This window comes from Lemur catta, chromosome 18 (assembly GCF_020740605.2).
Source record: "Lemur catta isolate mLemCat1 chromosome 18, mLemCat1.pri, whole genome shotgun sequence".
Taxonomy (NCBI): domain Eukaryota; kingdom Metazoa; phylum Chordata; class Mammalia; order Primates; family Lemuridae; genus Lemur; species Lemur catta.
In genome coordinates, this window is record NC_059145.1 from 39555717 (window position 1) to 39572548 (window position 16832).

Here is a 16832-nt window from a genome sequence, read left to right on the forward strand (position 1 = left end):
TAATGAGAAGGAAGAAAACTGATGACTCTTTTCTACGAGGGAAATACCCTCTAGAAGCAGAAACTGTGCTACAGCCACGGTGCAGAAATTCCAAACCCAGAGGATCCATGGGTCCCCATTCTTCCATTTTCTGCTGAGCACAAAAGACAAACTCTACAATCACTTCCAGGAATAAGTCACAAAAAAAAAAAAAAAAATTGAGTTTTTAGCTTCCAACCAGTTGCTAATAAATCAGTTGCTAATACTCAGGTACTAAACCCAAAGTATTAACCTTTGCTGACCATGTGGGGGGGGGGGAAATACGTAAACTAGTAGACAAAGCAACTTTTACAGAAATCATAAATGACATACATTTCAGGCACACACCTGGAAAAAAAAAAAGAAATCATACATGACAGACCTTAGTTATTTCCATTTAAATACTGACAAGAAAATTTATTTGGCTGAGGCCAGGCATGGTGGCTCACACCTGTAATCCTAGCACTCTGGGAGGCTGAGGCGGGAGGACTACTTGAACTCAGGAGTTTAAGACCAGCCTGAGAAAGAGTGAGACGCCATCTCTACTAAAAATAGAAAAAATTAGCCGGGGGCAGTGGCATGCACCTGTAGTCCCAGCTACTCGGAAGGCTGAGGCAAGAGGATCACCTGAGTCCAGGAGTTTCAGGTTGCAGTGAGCTGTGATGACATCACTACACTCTACCTACCTGGGGTGACAGACCAAGACTCTGTCTCAAAAAAAAAAAAAAAAAAAAAAATTTATTTGATTGAAATCATACCAATGTGCCCTTTTAAACCTTCAATTTGATCAGACAATGAAATCCATGTAACGGTTCATTGAAGGAAGATCAGCAAAAACAATAAAGTAAGAGCAATGTTTCCACTTTCACATAATGGCCAATGTTAGAGAAGGAAACATGCTGGGAAACTGTCTGAATGACTATAAAAATATAAACAGTGAGAAAAATAACTGGTCTGAGGTGCAAGACATTCAAAGCTAAGCTTTAGTTTAAGTGTTAAAAAATACGATTCTAGGCTGGGCACAGTGGCTCATGCCTGTAATCCTGGCACTTTGGGAGGCTGAGACGGGAGGATCGCTTGAGCCTACGAGTTTGAGACCAGCCTAGGCAACATAGTAAGACCCTATCTCTACAAAAAAATAACATTAAAAAATTAGCCAGGTGCAAGGCAGGAGGATTGCTTGAGCCCAGGAGTTTGAGGCTGCAGTGAGCTATGATAGTATCACTGCACTCCAGCCTAGGTGACAGAACAAGACCCTATCTCTTTAAAAAAAAAAAGAGATTCTTGCAGCAATAATCAACTTTGTTCATTCTTTAAAAATTTTTATGCTATCATTATACTAAACATTTATGTTTCCAAATTTTTTTTCCTAAATTACTAATACCCCCAAATCCATGAAATACAAGCTATGAGAACTTCATTTATTCTTAGAGTTATTACTAAAATCTCTTTCAACATTAGGCATTAGCCATCAATATATGAAGCACATGAGCTCATTAGCTCAAAGACACTGATTATTCAGGCCAAACCAGGGGGATCTGGATACTCTCAAGAAATTTATCAGTCACTCAAATACAGTTGTGTACAATATGGTGATTCTGATGCTTATTGTATCTACTTCATCAAATTTTTTAAGACTCAGTTTCTGAAACAAGTGCAAAGCTGTACAGTTCTACTACTACGTACTTCTGGTTTGACTTTCTTGAATCCACCCCACTTCTCCTTTATAATTCTTAGTAACTTAGGAATCTGAGGACCTTAGATACATACATATTAGAAAACAAAGTAAATGTAATAAAATATTCAAATGATGTAATATACATTTAAATTTGGTTTCAAGGTACAAGATCATTCAGTCTGGAGAAGACAATAATTAATAACAGCTCATCCTTAGATTTAACTAGGGGGATTACAATGGCATTTACAATAGTGCTCACCTTTAGGACAGAGGCTAAGCTGGTCATGTGCTCGTTGAGGGCACTCTCGGACTCCTTGTAAGTCAAGCAGGTGAACTGGTACTCCTCAGGATCAAAGGCATCTGCCCCTTGCTGCTCCACATCGCTGGCTACTCCCACATAATAGTCCTCTATGTCCCCAGGGTCCTCGTCTTCTTCCTCTTCCTCTTCCTCACAATTTGGGTCATAGTCCTCTTCATTGCTGTCAGACCCCTGGCTATTCATGTCCACGGACATCTTAGCATCCAGCCAAGTTGCAGATCAGGAAAGCAGTTGCTTTTTCCCCCTCCCCCCAAACTTTACCGCTTTCTCAAATGCATTAGTATTTTTGTCTTCTAAAGGAGGAAAAAAAAAAAGTGTTACTTTTTCTCCATGAGAAATTGTAACAGAAACCATTCAATAATCAAAATAGCACAGCCCAGGCCCTACCCTCACTATGACCTATTCTAACTCTGGTCTTATACTGGGAATCTCAACACTATTCCCCTGGCCCAGGTTTATCAAAGAGAAACCCTTCCCTGGAGAGGCAGAAGCAGCTGATGATGGCAACTTCACATTAAGTGTCTGGAATGAAAGGGCAAGGCTGATTGCTCCATGTCAGGGAGTCAAATTCCAATGGACTTGTCCTTCCTGCCAGAGTCCTTAAGACAGAAGCACATCCCCACAGCCAGCTGCTCACTGGGGAAGCAACCTAGAGGTTTAACTATCAAAGTTTAAAATTTTGCTAATCATGCCTCATAGTGACACAGACGTACATAAATAGGAACACAGTTCCTTTCCTCCAAAATATATAGGGAAAAAAAAAAAACACTGTTTCACAGACGTCACTCTTAGATGTCTGGAAAACAGGTGCATAGTTAGTAAAGAAAAATAAAAACCACACAGCCCTTCAACATACTCCTCTAGTCTGCAAAGTTAACTGATTTTGCAGTTTTAAAGAATTCTACTGAACCTTCAAAAAGGGTACTTAGAGGCAATGAAACCAACCCAAGAGTGAAGGGAAACTACAGATCTGCCTTAGCAGGATCAAGGCTAGGAAAAACCAGAATCTATTTAGGGAAAAGAAACAAGAATTTAAATTGAATCAGCTATTGAAAAATCCTCACAGGCCCAAATATTACTCAATTACATATAAATGAAAAGAGAACAACATTAGCTGAAAAAACAAAAGTCACAAATTCCAACTTCATCTCAAAAAAGATTTTGGCAAACACTCATTAGCTTTTCTACACAAGTACTATAATAAAGTGATGATTTGGCCGGGCGTGGTGGCTCACGCCTGTAATCCTAGCACTCTGGGAGGCCGAGGCGGGCGGATTGTTTGAGCTCAGGAGTTCGAGACCAGCCTGAGCAAGAGCGAGATCCCGTCTCTACTGAAAATAGAAAGCAATTATATGGACAGCTAAAAACATATATAGAAAAAATTAGCCGGGCATGGTGGCACATGCCTGTAGTCCCAGCTACTCGGGAGGCTGAGGCAGCAGGATTGCTTGAGCCCAGGAGTTTGAGGTTGCTGTGAGCTAGGCTGATTCCACGGCACTTAGCCTGGGCAACAGAGTGAGACTGTTTCATAAAAAAAAAAAAGTGATGATTTGCAAGGAACAATATCAAATAGCAATTTAAATCTAAAAATTAATAGGACCTTAAAATGCAAGAGCATTTGGATGCAACAGTATATAAACAATTTACGTAAACAAATCTGGATTAAACATAAAAGTAAATGTGAAGTGTATTTGAAGTAATCTAAAAAAAAAAAAACCATATTCTAAATCAAAGAATGAATGTGTACTAGCCAGGCATTGTGGTGTGCACCTGTAATCCCTGCTACTCAGAAGGCTGAGGGAGGAGGAACCCTTGAGCCCAGGAGCTCAAGACCAGCCTAGGCAAGATAGTGAGACCCCATCTCAAAAAAAAAAAAAAAGACTGAAGGAAGGAAGGAATGTGTACTGAATATGTAACCAGTCTAAAGGACTACAGAGTCACCTTTTGGCCAGGTGTGGTAGCATATGCCTGTAATCCCAGCACTTTGGGAGGCTGAGGCAGGAGGATCACTTGAGGCCAGGAGTTAGACACCAGCCTACACAACATAGCAAGACCTCACCTCCACAAACAAACAAACCAAAAAAAACTTTAAAAATTAGCCAAGCCTGGGCCAGGTGTACTGGCTCACACCTGTAATCCTAGCACTCTGGGAGGACAAGGAGAAGGACTGCTTGAGCTCAGGAGTTCGAGACCAGCCTGAGCAAGAGGAAGACCCCATCTCTACTAAAAATAGAAAAATTAGCCGGCATCGTGTATGTGCCTGTAGTCCCAGCTACTCAGGAAGCTGAGGCAGGAGGATCACTGGAGTCCAGGAGTTTGAGGTTGCAGTGAGCTATGATCACACCATTGCACTCTAGCCAGGGTTACTGAGCAAGATTCTGTCTCAAAAAAAAAAAAAAAAAGCCAAGACTGGTAGCACACGCCTGTGTTCCTAGCTACTCAGAAGGCTGAGGTAAGAGGATTGTCTGAGCACAGGAATTTAAGGTTATAGTGAGCTATGATCACATCACTGCACTCCAGCCTGGACAACAGAGCCAAACCTTGTCTTGAAAGTCACTTTTTTATGATACCAGAAAAATAATCAGCAAATCTGAGTTGATATGTTAACTATACTCAAATTTAAAAAAAAATCATAGGGCAGCAAAATAATGTCTGCAGTTTGACTTTCAACAAATTGTTTTGTATGGTAGAAGTACCTAATCACAACTAAACTTAAACTACAGTATTTTTTCTTTAGAAGAAAAATTTAGTCTTGAAATTAAAAATACCTGTACTTCTTGAATATCTTTCAGGCAGATGTCACCCAAATATTCTATGTCATATGATTTCCATCTAAAATGAAGAGAGAGAATTATATTTTTAAAACTGGTACCCTTTTGCAAATTTATGTTTTAAAAAGCTAAGAAATTTAAAAAGACAGATGAGAGTAATTATTAAATTAATTATTTTCTTATAAGTCTCAACAGAAATCCGCATCACAATCATACTGACAAGAGTTGCATGGCATTCTCAAAAAAAGAAAGTATTCAAAGTAAACAGCAATAATTTAATCTGGGGTACTAATGATGGAAATGGATGCCAAATTCCCTCTCCTAGTTTGAAATCCCACCTCCTTACTCCAATGCTCCTATCTTTCAGATTCCCTATATTAATTACTTACCACAATTTCAATCCTAAATGTTATATAGAGGTTGACAAAGCAGTTGTAACTGACTTAAAACTTAAGTTTTACTGTAAGCCACATCTAACATAGAATATTGCTAATATTTCAGATCTGATTTTACTAATGAAAAAGTTATTTTCAAATAAAAATGTCCCCAATAGCATGCCCACCAGGCAGTATCAACAACCATCTCCCACTTCTTTTCTGACATATTCCAGGGCCATCTGGCTTTCCCAGAGAGACAGATCCCACTATCCAAGACTAATAAGTACTACCTGCTTACTCAATTAGAAATTTTATGTCTACCTTAAGATTTCTTAGACAACCAAAGCTTATTATTTCCAAAGAAATACTTCAAATACGGACAGGCAAACAAACTAAATGAAAAACAAAGTCCGAACAATGACTGTGGAAGACTATTTACATAATAAGGAAAGAATAATTGATTTGTTTTAAACCTTTCTCTTTTATCTGTATTTTTACATAAGATACTGCTTATTGGGCAAATAGAATCTGTGAATATTGCTCTCATTTTCAAAAAATCACTACCAATAGTAGCTCTCATTTCGGGTCAGACTCATTCTCATTTAATTCACAACCCTACAAAGTGGGGATCTTGCCTCTTTCTAACAATGAAGAAACTACAGTTCATAAAGGTTAAGCAACTTGCCCAGGATCATACAACTGGCAACTGCTGGAACCTGGCAACAGCCTTCCATCGGACTCACGGTCTATACCCATAGCCATCCAGCACCTTCCCAGAGAGTCTGATACTGTCAACAAAGCTACCAAAACACCCTCCAAAATTACACCAAGAGAAGAGCATGCTTTCCACATTCTCTGATTTCTCCTCAGGATCTGGGCTTAGAAGTTAGCCAAAGGCTTTTCACCAACCAAATATTCAAGAAGTGTGGAAACTCCAGGCTCCCCCAAAGAAAAGAGAACTCCATTTCATTCATACTGGGTATTCTAGGACCAGATTTAAATAAAAACTTAATTTTTAATCTTTTCAAAGTTAAATATCCATATTCTTCTTGAAAAAGTACTGGCCTCATTCAAAGGAGCCAGTATGGTATTCCTTAATAACAGAATTGATGGCAACACTTTGATGTCCTCTGAGACATTAAATATTATCCCTAAACTCCAGATCGATATGGAGTAACAGAAATTATTTTTCCCCAGAGCCAAAGTCAGGTATTCAAAAGAACTGACACCCAAGCCTGGGCTTGCTCACAAGGCCTGACCACACAGGGCACGCGTATTTTGGAGAGTTTGACTAAATTCACTCCAGATATGATATTTAGCAGTGAACGGTCATTTACTAACTACATCTCCAAAGAACACTACCTGGCACAAAAATATGAATCAGCAACTTAGTTTCAAAATCCTACAATCTACATCTGTCTTGTTTAATACGGTAGCCACTAGCCACATGCAGTTATTTAAATTTAATTAAGCTTAAAAATTAACTGAAATTTAAAATTTGGTTCCTCAATACCAGTAGCCACATGTCAACAAATGCTTAATGGCCACGTGTGCTACCATAATGAACAGCAAAGGTACAGAACATGTCGCTGTGATAGAAAGTTCTATGGGACAGAGTAACAATACTAAAGCAAAGTTATCCAAGAACAAGGCTGCCTGTCCATCGCGTCGGTCGAGGCGGCGGCGCAGTTCCTTAGGCCGCACGTCCCTTCAAGGCGCCGCGGCCGCTGGGGTACCGCGCGGACGTGAAGTCCACGAGCTGAAGGGACCCTTCATAGGCGGGCGTTAATAAAACGCGCGGGTGGCGCTGCGAGAGCCCCAAAAATGACTCGAGCCCGGAGCCGCCGCGTTTCCCCAGCGCGCCTGGCGGAGAGGGCCCAGATGTGCGGCGCTGGTCAGTCAGAGGCGCTGGCCTCCGACCTCTCTTCGAGCTGAGAAGACAGTGAGAGAAAAGGCACAGACACACCGGGCGCCCGCCAAACCCGGGTTGTAGCCTCCGGCTGCCCCTCCACCAACGGTGGGGAACGCTGGGCCGTGTACGGGCAGCGAGGTGCGTCCGGCCTCGAAGGCGACGGCGAAGGCGGAGCCCCGGCCCGGCCGGGGAAGCGCGCGGGGAGGCCCCCCCACTGGCCCGCCGGGGTAAACAAGGCCGCGACTCGCGCTGCACACTTACCGGGAGCCGCGGCCCGGCGACCGCTGAGCCCAGGCGGGCCACACCAGGTCAAGCCGGGCCAGAGGGGTCAGACTGGAACGCGGCAGCGGCGGAGGCGGCGGGCCGACGCCGGTCGAGCCCGCGCTGCTTCCTCCGGCAGAGTAGTCCCCGCACTTCCGGAAGTGTTTGGCTTAGTGGCGTCACTTCCGGCCCGGGGTCGACCCGTGGTCGTCCGGTCCGTACAGGCTACTGGTTAAAATGCCCCGTTGGCGCCGCCTTCTTGCAACCCGACGCTCAGAGCAAGAGTCTAACCCGGGTGCCACGGTTTCCGATGGCAGCGGAAAGGGTAGTCTAGGGGGTACGCTTATGAAAGGGTGGTCAAGGCATCTTTTCCCGAATTCGCCTATCAGCGTCACCCGCGAGGTTTTTTGTTTGTTTTTTTTTTTTAAGAGATCAGATCTCGCTGTGTTGCCCAGGCTGGAGTGTAGTGGCTATTCACAGTCACGATCATTTCGCAATACAGTCTCCATCTCCTGGGCTCAAGCCATCCTCCTGCCTCGCCTCCCGAGTAGCCAGGAGTACAGGCGCTTCCGCCTCGGCGTCCAAGTGGCCCTGATACTTTTAACCATCGCATTTCTTTTTTTTTTTTAATCATCGCATTTCTTAACCTTTTCTCACTTCACTGTTAGTACTCCAGCGTCCGCTCGGAGAAGACATCCCGGCGTAGTCTGTGGAGTGGCTAAAGGACTATTATTTCCCAGCTCCCATCTGGTCTGAGGGGAGCTGGGGCGGAAATTTCTGCCTATGCTCGGAGGCAGTCGCTTGGTGACCTCCGGAGCTGACAGCATACCAGGCTTTCGCTTCCCCGCGGCTCCCTCCTTCACTGCCCAGTTCTCCAGTTTACCATACAAGATTGCATCGTTCTCGGCCGGGCGTGGTGGCTCACGCCTATAATCCTAGCATTCTGGGAGGCCCAGGTGGGAGGATGGCTTGAGGTCAGGAGTTCAAGAGACCAGCCTGAGTGAGAGTGAGACCCCCCGTCTCTACTAAAAATAGAAAAAATTAACCAGGCGGGGTGGCGCACGCCTGTAGTCCCAGCTACTCGGGAAGCTGAGACAGGAGGATCGCTTGAGCCCAGGAGTTTGAAGTTGCTGTGAGCTGGGCTGGTGCCATGCACTCTATTCTGGGCAACAGCGCGAGACTGTCTCAAGAATAATAATAGTAATAATAAGATTGCATCGTTCTGTTTTGTTTTGTTTTATTTTTTTGAGACAGGGTCTTGGAAGGATGTGCACTGATCTCTGGACAGCGGCAACAACCCTGGATGGGAGAAAAGAGAATTGCAGTGAGTTAATGGGAATATTCACAAGCTGCTATCAATAGTTTTGTTTTAATTTTTTTAATTTTAATTTTTTGAGACAGGGTCTCATTCTGTTGCCCAGCTAGAGTGCAGTGGCATCATCTTAGCTCACTGCAGCTTCACACTCCTTGGCTCAAGTAAGTGATTCTCTTGACTCAGTCTTCCAAGAAGCTGGGACTACACCCAGCTAATTTTTTTATTTTTTGTAGAGGCAAGGGCTATGTTGCTTAGGCTGGTCTTGAACTCCTAGGCTCAAGTGATTCTCCTGCCTCAGCCTCCCAAGGTGTCTTAATTTTTAAGAAGTTTTATGTTATCAGTATATTAGTTGTATATTTAAAATCAACAAAGGCAAATATGAATAAGGTAAGAGATATATAGATATAGATATCTGTAATATGTGCTAAGTGACAGACATTTTCCAAAGATGACCATGCCAACATATATCTCAGGCCACATGCTTTTCTTACAAGGAGATAGATGTTGGTATTTCTCCGTTGAGGATGGTGTTGGAATCCCCCCCACCCTTGAACCTGAGAGGACCTTTGTAACTGCTTCAACCAGTAAAATGTGATAGAAGTAATGCTGTGTGACTTTGAAGGCTAGGTCATAAAGGGCAATACGGCTTCTACCTGGCTGTCTCCCTCTTAAGACACTTGCCCTTGGAATCCAGCCACAATGTTACCAGGAAGTACAGGGCACATGGAGAGGTTATGCTGGTGTTCTGCCTGACAACCCCTGCTATCCGCGCCCCGCCCGCTGACAGCTCCCATCAACTATCAGATGTGTGAGTAAACACCTTTTCCTATGATTCCAGTCCCCAGGCTTTGAATACTCTAGCTGAGGTCCCAGACATTGTGGAGCTGAAATAAACCATTCCTATTGTGGCCTGTCTGGGTTCCTGTAGCAAAGAAACCATGAGAGATTTTATATTTATTTATTTTATATGCTTTTATATTTTGAAAATGAAATATATACATATGGTTTCATATTCTTTCTTTTTCTTTTATCTTTTTTTTTTTTTTTCGAGACAGGGTCTTGCTCTGTCGCCTGGGCTACAGTGCAGTGGAATCATCATAGCTCACTGCAACCTCAAACTCCTGTGCTCAAGTGATCTTCCTGCCTTAGCCTCCTGAGTAGCTGAGACTGATTACAGGTGTGCACTACCATGCACACCTAATTTTTTTTCCTATTTTTTTTGTAAAGACTGGATCTCCCTATGTTGCTCAGGTTGGTCTCAAACTCCTGGCCTCAAATGATCCTCCTGCCTTGGCCTCCCAAAGTCCTCGGATTATAGCTGTGGGCAACTGCACCCAGCCCATATCCTGTTCTTATCACTTGACTATATCACAAATACCTTTCCCTTGTCAATAGATGTCTAATACAGCCTGATTTTTAATGGCTTTCATCATTGTATGTTTTATCATAATTTAACAGAGCCCTTGCTTTTGGACATTTGGGATGCTGCAAACTTTTTCCTATTAGAACCAGTGTTCCAAAGCACATATATGTGCACATATTTTTATGCATATCCTTAAATTTTTTGGCTTCTTATTTTATTTATTTATTTGGAGACAGGATCTTGCTCTGTTGTCCCAGCTAGAGTGCAGTGGCATCATTATAGCTCACTGCAACCTCAAACTCCTGGGCTCAAGCCATCCTCCTGCCTCACCCTCCCAAGTAGCTAGGACTACAGGTGGGTGCCACCACGCCCAGCTAATTTTTCTATTTTTTGTAGAGACGAGGTCTCACTCTTGCTTAGATGACCCTTCTGCCTCAGCCTCCCAACGTGCTGATTACAGGCAGGCATGAGCCACCACACCTGGCCAGCTTAATACTTAAATATTTATTTCCTAGGGAAAAATTACCACTAGTTAAAAATAATACTGTCATTACCAGCCCAAACATTTAAGTGTAATACTGAAAACAAGGTTGGATCTGTGCCCTTAAAAAACCCACCTTTAGTGGAGGAAAGACAGACAAGTGAACAAAAAAAGGATAATACATAGAATTTCAGTAAACTGTACATGCATTTATGTGCTTGATATGTGATTCTGTATTTTACAAATGCAAGAATTCTACAGAAAGGGGCCGGGTGTGGTGCCTCACGCATGTAGTCCTAACACTCTGGGAGGCCAAGGCGGGCAGATCGCTCAAGGTCAGGAATTTGAGACCAGCCTGAGCCAGAGTGAGACCCCGTCTCTACTAAAAATAGAAAGAAATGATCTGGACAGCTAAAAATATATAGAGAAAAAAATTAGCCGGGCATGGTGGCGCATACCTGTAGTCCCAGCTACTCGGGAGGCTGAGGCAGAAGGATTCCTTGAGCCCAGGAGTTTGAGGTTGCTGTGAGCTAGGCTGATGCCACTGCACTCTAGCCCAGGCAACAGAGCTAGACTCTGTCTCAAAAAAAAAAAAAAAAAAAAAAACCTACAGAAAGACTGTTTCCATTCTATTCACTGGAGTGGATTTATTACCAGTAACCCAAAGTGAGAACTTCTAATTGAGATGATTTCATTTGCAGAAAATATATTTTGGGTCCTTTGCTAGTATCATCATAATTTATTTATTTATTTATTTTGAGACAAAGTCTCACTCTGTTGCCAGGGCTAGAGTGCCGTGGCATCAGCCTAGCTCACAGCAACTTCAAGCTCCTGTGCTCAGATGATCCTCCGCCTCAGCCTCCCAAGTAGCTGGGACTACAGGCATACGCCACCATGCCCGGCTAATTTTTTCTATATATTTTTAGTTGTCCAGCTAATTTCTTTTTTTTTTTTTTTTTTGAGACAGAGTCTCGCTCTGTTACCTGGGCTAGAGTGAGTGCCGTGACGTCAGCCTAGCTCACAGCAACCCCAAACTCCTGGGCCTAAGCGATCCTACTGCCTCAGCCTCCCGAGTAGCTGGGACTACAGGCATGCGCCATCATGCCCAGCTAATTTTTTCTGTATATATTTTTAGTTGTCCATATAATTTTCTTGCTATTTTTAGTAGAGACGGGGGGGGGGGGGTCTTGCTCTTGCCCAGGTTGGTCTTGAACTCCTGACCTCGATTGATCCACCCGCCTCGGCCTCCCAGAGGGCTAGGATTACAGGCGTGAGCCACCACGCCCGGCCAGAATTTCTTTCTATTTTTAGTAGAGACAAGGTCTCGCTCTTGCTCAGGCTGGTCTTGAACACCTGAGCTCAAACTATCCGCCCGCCTCAGCCTCCCAGATTGCTAGGATTACAGTTGAGCCACCACACCCGGCCGTACCATCATAATTTAAAAGGATGTGGCCTGTCAAAAGAAATGAAACAAGCACACTGGATTATAGTATTAATAGACTTTTACATAGCTAATGTACAATATTCATAATCCTACAATATGTTGTTCACTCCATACTTTAAATTTTCACTTCAAATTAATTTTTTTAGTATTTGTTTGCACCTGATTTAAATACATGATCTGAGTTAAATTGAAAGCTGAAAATCATCTTTTTCTTGCAAGAACAAAAAGAGAGCCCATTATGCATAGGTATCTTTTTTTTTTTTTTTTTTTGAAACAGAGTCTCGCTGTGTTGCCGGGGCTAGAGTGAGTGCCGTGGCATCAGCCTAGCTCACAGCAACCTCAAACTCCTGGGCTCAAGCAATCCTTCTGCCTTAGCCTCCCAAGTAACTGGGACTACAGGCATGTGCCACCATGCCTGGCTAATTTTTTATATATATATATATTTAATTGTCCAGTTAATTTCTTTTCATTTTTTTAGTAGAGACGGGGTCTCGCTCTTGCTCAGGCTGGTCGTGAACTTCTGAGCTTAAACGATCCGCCCGCCTCGGCCTCCCAGAGAGCTAGATTACAGGTGTGAGCCACTGCGCCCAGCCTAAAAGAGTTGTTGATATTAATTTTCTCCAGTTTTTCTCTGTCTAGTCTCTCTCCAGCCTGCTTTAGTCTAGCTTTTGCCCCCACCTCTCCACAGGAACTGTTCCTGTTGATGTCACCAATGAATCCCTCATTCCTGTATATAATGCCATGTCTCAGTTATGGTCTTACTTGACCTATCAGCCACACTTGATGCCCCTTCCTCAGTCGTTACAGGACACAACACTCTTTGGGACTTCCTCCTACTTCCCAGGTCACATCTCTGCTTTTTTTTCTTTTTTTTTTTCCCTATTCCTTCCTCATCTTCCTGACACTGGTGGGAAAAGGGCTCCATCTCTGAACCTCTTTTTTTTTTTTTAATTCACCATTCACTCCCTTGGTAATCTAAATTGGCTGATGACCATCAAATTTCATCTCTAGCCTGGGGTTCTTCTCTAAATGCCAGACTGAAACATCTACCTGTCTAATAGAAATCTCAGACTTAACATGTCCAAAACTGGCCCCCTCCTGTAATTTGCTCCTCCCCAGTCTTCTCTGACTTCAGTTAAGGGTGACTCCTCCTCTTTAGCTGGTAAGGCCAAAAACATTAGCATCATCCTTAACTCCTGTCTCACACACCTTATATTCTATTCATTAACAATTCCTTTAGGGTTTTTCTTTTATTATATATACAGAATCTTGCCACTTCTCACTACCTCCTCTTCTACACCCTGGTCCAAGCCAACATCTCTGGCCCCATCTCCTTCAGAGGAAAGGTTGATGTTCTCATAGTGACACACAAAACTTCCTTACACCCCCCTGCCCCCACCCGCACAGGGTGTTGCTTTGTGGCCCAGGCTGGAGTGTAGTGGTGCGATCATAGCTCACTCCCTCACTGCAGCCTTGGACTCAGCCTCAGCCTCTCCGAGTAGCTGGGACTAAAGGTGCATGCCACCGCATCCAGCCACAAAACCCCTCTTGACATGCCTCCATAATCTCCTTATCCTCATCAGCTACTCCTCTCCCTGTCCCTGACCCTGTGGGTTTCTCAAACAAGGCAGGCACAGACCATCTCTCTTTTTTAACTCTCCTCCTCCCCGAATCCCTCCCCTCTCCACCACTTTTGCAATTTTTTTCCCCTGCTGGAAGCTTCCTCACTATCTACCCAATACCTATAAACAGGACTCACTTCCTCACCTTTTCAGGTCTTCAATCTACTCACTTCAGTGAAACCCTAATTCAATTAATTGAAGTTGCAAATTACTTTCCCCACACATCCTCTAAAACTCTTCCTGGGCTCCTGGGCTTATTTTTCTCCATAGCAGTTATTGCCACTTGATACACTGCATTTTTCATTTATCTTTGTTATGGTATGTAAGGTCCACCAGGATAGGGACCTGAGTGTTGTGTTACTACTGGCTATGCCTCCAGCACCTAGTAAGGGCGCCTGGCACGTAGTAGAGCCGAGTCGACCTCTGTGGAGTGAGGTGACGAACGAGAGCCCAGCAGAAAAAAAAGAGGAAACACTTCAGTCTGGAGAGACTTCCTGGAGAATTAAGTCCAGCTCCCCAGCTCCCAAACCCGCCCAAACGGCGTTGCGGCAAGCCACGCCCATCGAGGCGGGGCCGAGGCCGGAAGCAGCCCCTGGGCGGAAGCACAGGCGAGCAGACTGGGCCCTCCTCCCGACCTGCCCTGGGCTTGTCCCCGCCCACCCGAAAGTGGGTGAAAGGTCGCCGGCGCCGGCGCTGCCCCTGGGGCTGCTGAGCCAGGACCTCGAGGGAACCGACAAACTGACTGACAGACAGACTGACCATGGCAGACCAGCCAAAGCCCATCAGCCCGCTCAAGAACCTGCTGGCCGGCGGTTTTGGCGGCATGTGCCTGGTGTTCGTGGGGCACCCCCTGGACACGGTCAAGGTGCGAGGAGGCTGGGGAGAGGGCTCTGGCAGGGAGGCCCCGGCGGGGCGCGGAAAGCAGGATCCCCCGCGAGGCGCGGCCCCGGGACAGAAGTGGGGTCTATGTGAGCTTCCGTGAGACGTCTAGGGAATCTCTCTTTCAAGGGCCGGGGGGAAGTCGTATCTTGTACCCCAAAGAGCCAGACGGCACAAATTGAGCAACCTTTAACCGCTTATGAAGAGCTCTGATTTAAAGTCCTTCATCCTGCAATCTCTCCTGACCCTGCGCCACCTCTTTGGGAATGGGAAAAAAAAGCGTCTCCCCGGAGCTCTGATTTCAGCCCACCCTAACATTATCATGAAGGTTGAAAGAGATCCCCTGTAAAGTCCACCCCAGGAAGACAACTAAAGACAGAAGTAGTTTATTTGGGAGATTCATTTGACACACTGGACAGAATGCCCCATCACCATCTCTTTCCCACCTTTCTGGGCCCAGAGAGAGATTGGGCCATCTTCAGCTTGTCACCCCATGGCAGCCTCTTGGGTAGAAGCATCCCTGTGGGAAGCAATGATGTCATCAGTGATTGAACCCCTTCAGAGGAAAGCAAGTGACCAGCTTTGCCCAAGGCCAGGTAGATTCTTAGAACTCCCATGGGCAAACTGAGGGTCTGAGAGAAATGAAAGCGCTGTTATCAGCGCTTGTGCCGTGGGCTTCCTCACATCATACCATGGCTCTTAGCTTGCAACACCTTCAGCAAGGCCTTGCTTAGAGACCAAAGTCCATGGCCTGAGGCTTAGCATTCGAAGCTTCATCCTAGTTTTCTAACCTTATTTCTGGGCACAGGTTTGAAGGAAATTGACAAGTCATGACCAGGGTGGGCCTGTGGGGAGCAGATGTGAGTCTTAAAGGATTGGAAGCCTGTGGGGGGAATTGGGGCCCCTTGTTAGGATGTTGGATCAGGTTTCTTCCACAGGGAAATAGTTTCGAGGGGACTTCCTCTTTCAGGTTTGGGCAGCAGGCTCTTTGCTGCCTTTCATTCAAGAGAGGAGCTTCCCTAAGGTAGAGCTCATGCTGGGATCATTCTATAGCAAGACTAGGATTAAAATAGCTGGGCTGGTTAGATCATTGTGCAACATGAAATCAGATGTTTATTTAGATAATGGTTAATGTTGTGTGTGTTAGTGCTTCCCATCTGATGGTCATTCCAAACAGCACTGTCTAATAAGGGACAATAGTCTGGTTTCTCTTCGTATTCTTGGTCCATACAGGAAGAGATCTTGTGAGTTCTAGGTATCTGGGGCTTCTTTTTAAATAAAATCAAAACCTTTATTTGCTTCCTTATACAAATATTGCTCCTACCTCCATATCCTTTTATCCTTAGTATCACTCCTAAGAAGGGCCAGATGAGCTCTGTATAAGTGACTGAAATGCTCACTGGCATATTCAGCAACCAAAAAGCCTTTTTTGAGCTTAATCCAAAACCACAAATTGCTGACGGTTGTCTTTTTGGTCTTAAGAGAGCTAGGTGAACTCTAGTCAAACCCTGACCTTGAAGTAATTTCTGAGGTCCAAGGTGACTGAGCTGTGGCCAGGAGCTGTAACACTTTAGAGTTGGGGCTTGGAAAGGCTCTATGGAAGGTGATATTAGGGCAGGCATTGAAGTGCTGGCTGAGTTCTCACTGGAGGAGTAGGGAGAACCAGCTAATTTGGCATGGGGAAGGCAGGAATGAGGCAGGTATGGGCTTGCAAATCGGGGTCAGGTTGTAAAATAAGATCAACTGTGGGAGATTTTAATGTTCTTGCTGGTTTGGATGGCTGATGTCATGATGAGACAGATATAAACTCACAAAAAGGTATCAGTCAGAAATTTTGATCCATTTCTCTCTCCCTACTAACTAGAGGAGGTTGTGCCTGACCCTGGAGGATCTGAAGGCCAACATAAGGGATTTTGAATGTAAAGCAGTGGTAGCCTCTGGGTATTTCTATTGTTGTGTCCCATAAACCCTTTTTTTTTTTGAGACAGAGTCTCACTCTGTTGCACAGGCTAGAGTGCCCTGGCATCAGCCTAGCTCACAGCAACCTCAAACTCCTGGGCTCAAGCAATCCCACTGCCTCAGCCTCCCGAGTAGCTGGGACTACAGGCATGCGCCACCATGCCTGACTAATTTTTTCTATATATTTTTAGTTGTCCAGCTAATTTTTTTCTATTTTTAGTAGAGACAGGGATCTTGCTCTTGCTCAGGCTGGTCTCGAACTCCTGACCTTGAGCAATCCTCCCGCCTCAGGCTCCCAGAGTGCTAGGATTACAGGCGTGAGCCACCATGCCTGGCCAGAATTTTTCATTCTTGTATTTGTTAGGGCCTTATATGCCATGCCAAGGAAGTCAGTCTTTAGGTGACAGAGGTGACATGCAAGTTTAAGGGGTTT

At 44.6% G+C, this 16832-nt stretch overlaps 3 protein-coding genes across 4 annotated transcripts in view; 2 read left to right on the top strand and 1 right to left on the bottom strand.

Annotated features, from left to right (window-relative positions):
* ARIH2 (ariadne RBR E3 ubiquitin protein ligase 2) overlaps positions 1-7506 on the bottom strand; it is a 46805-nt gene extending 39299 nt beyond the window's left edge. The window contains exons 1-3 of one of the 2 annotated variants that reach the window (XM_045530286.1): positions 7337-7506; positions 4784-4847; positions 1956-2308 (exon numbers count right to left, since the gene is read on the bottom strand). In XM_045530286.1, coding sequence (XP_045386242.1) covers positions 1956-2210 — 255 coding nt within the window. In that variant the 5' untranslated portion in view covers positions 2211-2308; positions 4784-4847; positions 7337-7506. Of the gene's footprint in view, positions 1-1955; positions 2309-4783; positions 4848-7336 lie in introns of those variants that run through there. The other variant, XM_045530287.1, reaches the window with a different exon arrangement.
* LOC123623400 (uncharacterized protein ARIH2OS-like) lies at positions 6988-8752 on the top strand. Its single transcript, XM_045530469.1, is given in 4 exon segments — positions 6988-7057; positions 7157-7549; positions 7552-7661; positions 8591-8752. Coding segments are annotated over 4 exon segments (681 nt in total). The 3' UTR covers positions 8699-8752.
* A 5366-nt stretch (positions 8753-14118) lies between these two features.
* Positions 14119-16832, top strand: part of SLC25A20 (solute carrier family 25 member 20) — a 30343-nt gene continuing 27629 nt past the window's right edge. Inside the window, exon 1 of the mRNA XM_045530288.1 lies at positions 14119-14426. Coding sequence (XP_045386244.1) covers positions 14322-14426 — 105 coding nt within the window. The 5' untranslated portion in view covers positions 14119-14321. The remainder of the gene's footprint in view (positions 14427-16832) is intronic.